This window comes from Crocodylus porosus, unplaced genomic scaffold (genome assembly GCF_001723895.1).
Source record: "Crocodylus porosus isolate Cpor-Errol unplaced genomic scaffold, CroPor_comp1, whole genome shotgun sequence".
NCBI classification, from domain to species: domain Eukaryota; kingdom Metazoa; phylum Chordata; order Crocodylia; family Crocodylidae; genus Crocodylus; species Crocodylus porosus.
This window is the reverse complement of record NW_017728913.1, coordinates 5,894,403-5,899,978: the sequence shown is the minus strand read 5'-3', so window position 1 is coordinate 5,899,978 and position 5,576 is coordinate 5,894,403. Positions and strand designations below refer to the sequence as shown.

General features: G+C 38.7%; 1 protein-coding gene across 1 annotated transcript in view; it reads right to left on the bottom strand.

Moving 5' to 3' along the window:
- Positions 1–1,149: 1,149 nt before the first annotated feature.
- Positions 1,150–5,576, bottom strand: part of HHIP (hedgehog interacting protein) — a 119,495-nt gene continuing 115,068 nt past the window's right edge. Inside the window, exons 13-14 of the mRNA XM_019534418.1 lie at positions 2,471–2,599; positions 1,150–1,622 (exon numbers count right to left, since the gene is read on the bottom strand). Of these exons, the coding sequence (XP_019389963.1) occupies positions 1,612–1,622; positions 2,471–2,599 (140 nt within the window). The 3' untranslated portion in view covers positions 1,150–1,611. The remainder of the gene's footprint in view (positions 1,623–2,470; positions 2,600–5,576) is intronic.

Here is a 5,576-nt window from a genome sequence, read left to right as displayed (position 1 = left end):
AATCACATGAAGGTGACTAGCATAAGGGTATCTTTGCCCCTCAGTTACTGAAAATATACAAGTGTTGCATGTGATATGGAGTTAAGACTGGGATGATCTTTTTAATGAAAGTGTTCAAATTGTTAGCTGTCAGTTCTTTAAATGTTGCTAAAATGCAGCAGTAACATTGTTCTTATTTTGCTTACAAATTGTATAAGGTGTAATAAAACTGTGCCGTTTGATAGATTTAGATAGCTGGCTCATTCACAAGAAGTTCACATTTTGTTAATGTCACCCATGTTGAATAAGGGAAGATTAGATGGTAAGGTCAATTTACAAAAATGGTTGTCAGGACATTTTTTAATTGTAAAACGTCTTGTGATGGAATTCAGTAAAAAGACTATAGGCAGAAAGCAGTGGAGACAAAGACCTGCTATTAACCTACAGATGCAGGCTACTGCAGGGTTCATTGCAAGATTTGTCACACTGCTTAGCCAATGAAGTGTTAGTGTGACTGGAAGGGACCACCCTTTTCTGGGGTAAGAGGGCAATTTGGTCTCCATGCTCATTTAATCCTGAGACTTCTTTGAATAGACTGTCAATTGAATCTACATTGTGCAAAATTATGCATGCACTTTTTTAATGCAGGCTATTGTTCACTAAGCACTCAACCAAGATTTCTCAACCAATTTCCATTTGGCATGAGGTCACTTGAAACCCAAGGAATCATATATGGAAGGCATGTGCAGCTTTCTTTTCTCTTACTCAGTTTCTTAATGCAGATAAACCCAAGTAACAATCAGGTTTTGGGTGAAATTTCAGTTGTATTAAAACAGAAGACTGACCACTTCTAGTAATGCAGAAATTAGTTACAAGTCACTGCCATATAGGTGTTATTTTCTTATTGGTGAACAATGTGCCTAGTATATTTTAGACTGAATTACTAAAGCCACTGTATACGGTTGAAATAGGAGGAGCAGTTTGTAAGAATGGTGATGGGAGTGGTATACGGTTTCTTTTTTCTAGGCAGTGGTACAAAGAAATCCTGACAAGTGGTATATAGCAAACAAAGAGATTTGGCCACAAATATCATGGAGTTTGGTTAGGAGGTGGCACCCATTCTGAAGAGGTCTATAGTTAGGTTATCAATTAATACTTTAAAAACCTGAATACAGCATGTACACCATATTTATTGATACATTTACAAAAGTTTTTGTTAGCTCTCCAAGGAACATTTACATTTTAAAACCATATTTGGCAATAATCATCATATAAAGTTTTGTACAAGTGACATCTTAAACAGCCAAGATTTGCTAATGTGAACTCTTGTCCAGTGAAGTTCCTTTCAGTGTGAGATCTGCCACAGTCTAATAATGTATAATCTGGCCAGTCCTGTTATTGTGAAAATCACTTTATGAGCATTTTTACAGTAGGCTTGAATTTTACTATGATTGGTTGGTGGCTGGTTTTTCATCCGTCGTAAATCAATACATGTTGACACAAGGGTACATTTCTAGATTAGATCCACAACACATTAAAGAGTGTGTTTGCTCTCTCTTTCCCCGTCATTCCAAATAAGTTGGTGAAAAATGTAACTTTAGTATTTTACAGGACATGGTAAAGCTGTTTCATCTAGGTGATGTCTATATTATAAAAATAAAATAAAATAATATAAATATGTAACATGAACCCAGTGCCCTTTGTTAAATAAAATATATGATAAAAAGCAGACCTTCTAAGATGACTGGTTTTGAAATACACTGATATAATTTAATTATTAAACACTTGAAACAATCTCAATGTTAAGCTGCGATAACCAAATTTCTGCATCTATGCCAGATAAAGAAGTGCATAACATTCTGTAATGGAATTACATTGATGAAGGTGAAGGTTACAATTTTACAATGAATTGCCTATTTAGGAATGCATTAAGGAAATCTGAAGTATTATCTCATAGTGTAGTTCATTTTGCCTTAAAATTATTATAACTGAATTTAATTAAACCCAGCAGTTTGGACAGTAATGTTTCAAAACTGCTCTTATTGCTATAAACAGATAGTTACAGACACAAAATTGATGGGGTGTCAAGGAATCCATTTTGACATCATTAAAAAAGTCCTTTGAAATTGTAGCTTACAGTGGAATTACTGTGTAAACTATTTCACATGAAGAAATATTTTAAAAAATTCCACTGGTTATGGAGCCACACCTGTGATGGGTATATGTATGTGGACATTCATACATCGGTGCAGATGTACAAACATACGTACACACATGCAAAGAATTAATCTGTACATTTCTGGAGAGTATAGTTAATGAAAGTAAAGTGAATCACTGGTGTTTGTAGCAGGATGACAGTCTTTTGAAAATGACAGGATTAGAAATAAATGCCCGTTGAAAATGTAGTATCCAAATAGTCCCAGAAACTATACAATGTAGCTGGTTAGGTCCAGCAAATAGGATGTCATGTCTATGATCTGATCAAGAATACCTGCCCTTGTCACTCTTCGGATGTTTCTATCCACTTGTTCACACTGGGGGCCAAGATATCCTTTTTTACACAAGCACTTATTGGGTCTTACGCAGACACCTCCATGTCGACATGCTGGGTCACACTTTGCTGTGGGTGGAAACAAAAACATTCCAATTTGTGTTAAAAGCCTTACAGAAGTAGAAAAAAGAAGGGCCTGTAGTGGATGTGAAACCTACTTTTTTATAATAGTAGTGGTAAAAGAATTTAAAATTCCCTCACACATCTCAAAGAGGGAAGTGTGAAGCAGTTAATGGCTTTCAAAGCAAAAGTTGGCTCTAAAAGAGTTTTAAATGGATATCTAGGAATGGGCATTAAATCAAAGTTATTTTCATGATTCTACAGGGGGTAATTGATTCAGGACATAATTGTCTAATTCACTAAGGTTTTAAGATCCTATATTCAAGCCTGGTTGATTTTTGGGCATTTAAAGGCCAGACCTAAATTGATCGTGTAATCCTTTCTACTTTGGCATTTTATCCTTGTCCTAGATTGACAGGGTTAGGCACCAAGATCCCTATATAGTAAATGGGGAGACCTAGGTGCCTCCTAAAAGGAGCCCAGAACACTTAGGGGCTGAATAGGAAGCGTTCTACGGTTAACCAGTAGGACTTGCTAGCCACTGGTGTGTTCCTGAACTTCCACTCCTCCTCAGAGTTTGACTCTCTGACTCAGGGCTCAAGATCAGGCACCTTCATCACTGTGTTAGAAAAACAAAATATTCCGGTACTAGGGGAACAAGGATGTCCACCCCTGCCCAACTTGGTAAGTGCCTTCCTTAGTGAGGTGAAGAGTTATGTTCCTCCTTGTTTGCTCTACTTCTGGTCCTATGTCTCTTTTACTCTCAACTGGCCAGGGGCTCCCATCTTTAACAGGAAGGCTGAAGGTGTTCCCACCAAGACTTTAGTCTATAGTTCAGTGATTAGGGCTTTGTTTTGGGAAAAGATAAGGTATGGCTTTGAGTCCTCTCTGGTTGAAGAGGATGTTCAAACCCACATTTCTCACTTCCCGGAAAAATGCCTTAATCACAAGGCTATAAGCAGAGGTGGGTAGGGGGACACTCCCTTCCAGCCCCTGGTTAAAACCATGCAACAAGGAATGAAAGATGCATAGGGCACGAAGAGGAGCATGACTAGTCTAGTGACAAAGGCACTCCCACTGGGAAGAGAGCAGTTCTGTGTTCAAACCAACGTTACCCCAACCAGTGATAAGTAACTTGAGTCGTGTAGTATTCTTTCCTTTGGGGCATTATGATAGTTTTGTTATTATGGATAACATATGGGTAATGCCATCTAAAACAAAATAGATATGTAAAACAATTAACAAATGAGAATTTTCTGAAAATAAAACTCATATATAAAATGAGTTGCATGTCTCAATTAACTATTGTTATTGGGATTGTTTTAGTGGTTTGAGGTCTCAACTGGAATGAGAACAATATTACTAAGTGTTGTGTAGTATGTAATGCTGTGTGTGATGTGGTCAAGTCACAATCCCTGCGTTGAAGAACTTTCTGTTGTTTTTTTCTAAGTTGCAAATTCTGAACCATATCATATCCTGCTTTCAACTTGTATGAAGGGGACAGATGACTAATGATCTCTATTAGGCTCACAGCATGTACGTCAGAGAGTTTATTTCTTAGCTCCTCAAGAAGAGGGGGCTATAGAGTGGGCATCATCCCCTACATCTACAGAGTTTGGGAATTTGAGTCCAAACTTGCTGAATTTCGGGTTTCTGTGTGAGAGTTTGCCATCCTGCTCTAGTTCGTGAAGCTGTTTTCTCCTCTGGAGATGTGCTACCATTGGGATTGTCTTATTGGATGTTGTCTTCCAGCTTCCTTGCTTGAGCTATCACTGGTTTCAGCACACCCCTAGGTTTAGGATTAGGTTATCATTTTATGCCTTCTTGGATGCCATAGCCATCATAAACGGTACTAGTTATATTGTGGGTCACAAATAAAAATTGGACCATAGATATTTTTCAAAGTGGCTTTTTAAAAAAGAGAAAAAGTTCTTGGCAAGAACATGCTGGAACTGAGACTAAAAATGTATAAACTAGAGAAACATCAGTGAATTATAACTGAATAATTTTACAGTTTTCAGGCATGCTTTGTTCTGAATCAGGTTCTTTTTAAAAAGTGCACTGACCTAAGAGGCTAACTTAGAGGACCAAAAAACTACATAAAATTCTCTGAGTTTAAAGTATGCAATCCTTCTTGAGCAGGTGACTTATAATCAAATCAATAATAACTGTGTGTGTAGCTGATGTCAGTTCAGACATTTAGAGTGGAATTCCTTTTCCATATTTATGTCTACCTGGCAGTTTTCTTGCCACATACCAGTCTGGTTTTGGCTCTGCCTTTGGGCTCTGGATGTGTCAGTATTCATATGTAAATGGAATATGTATAGTAGGGCTATGCACTGGCAGGGCATGAGCATGGCTGTAAACATGCATAAGTCTAGCAAAAGGTGGAGAATAAGCACCCTCCCACATTTTAGACTCAGTAGATGGGTAGTTGGGGGACTCACCCGGGAACCTGAAGAAGCTGAAGGAAGCCCCCGTCTTGCCCAGAGTGGGGCTGAGTTTGCATTTTTGAGGCCCCCGCTATATGTCACTTATATCATGCAATTAATGGTTAATCTCACAATGAATTTAGAATGGACATACATGCAAAGTAATTATCACAGGAGAAAAATGACTATCTAACTATAAAAAGAGCCAGCCAGCTATAAAGTTAGTGCTTGAAAACGTGTAACAACTCTACAGCTAGTTTATATCCAGCTTTAATTTGAATGTGCAGGTCCAAGGAGCCTCGAGCAGGTCCAAGGAGGTGATCCTTCCCCTCTATGCGGCATTGGTCAGGCCACAGTTGGAGTACTGCGTCCAGTTCTGGGCATCGCACTTCAAGAGGGATGTCGACGGCATCGAAAGGGTCCAGAGGAGGGCCACTCGTATGATCAGGGGACAGCAGGGCAGGCCCTATGAGGACAGGCTGCGGGATCTGAACCTGTTCAGCCTCCAAAAGAGAAGGCTGAGGGGGGATCTTGTGGCCTGTTATAAACTAGTC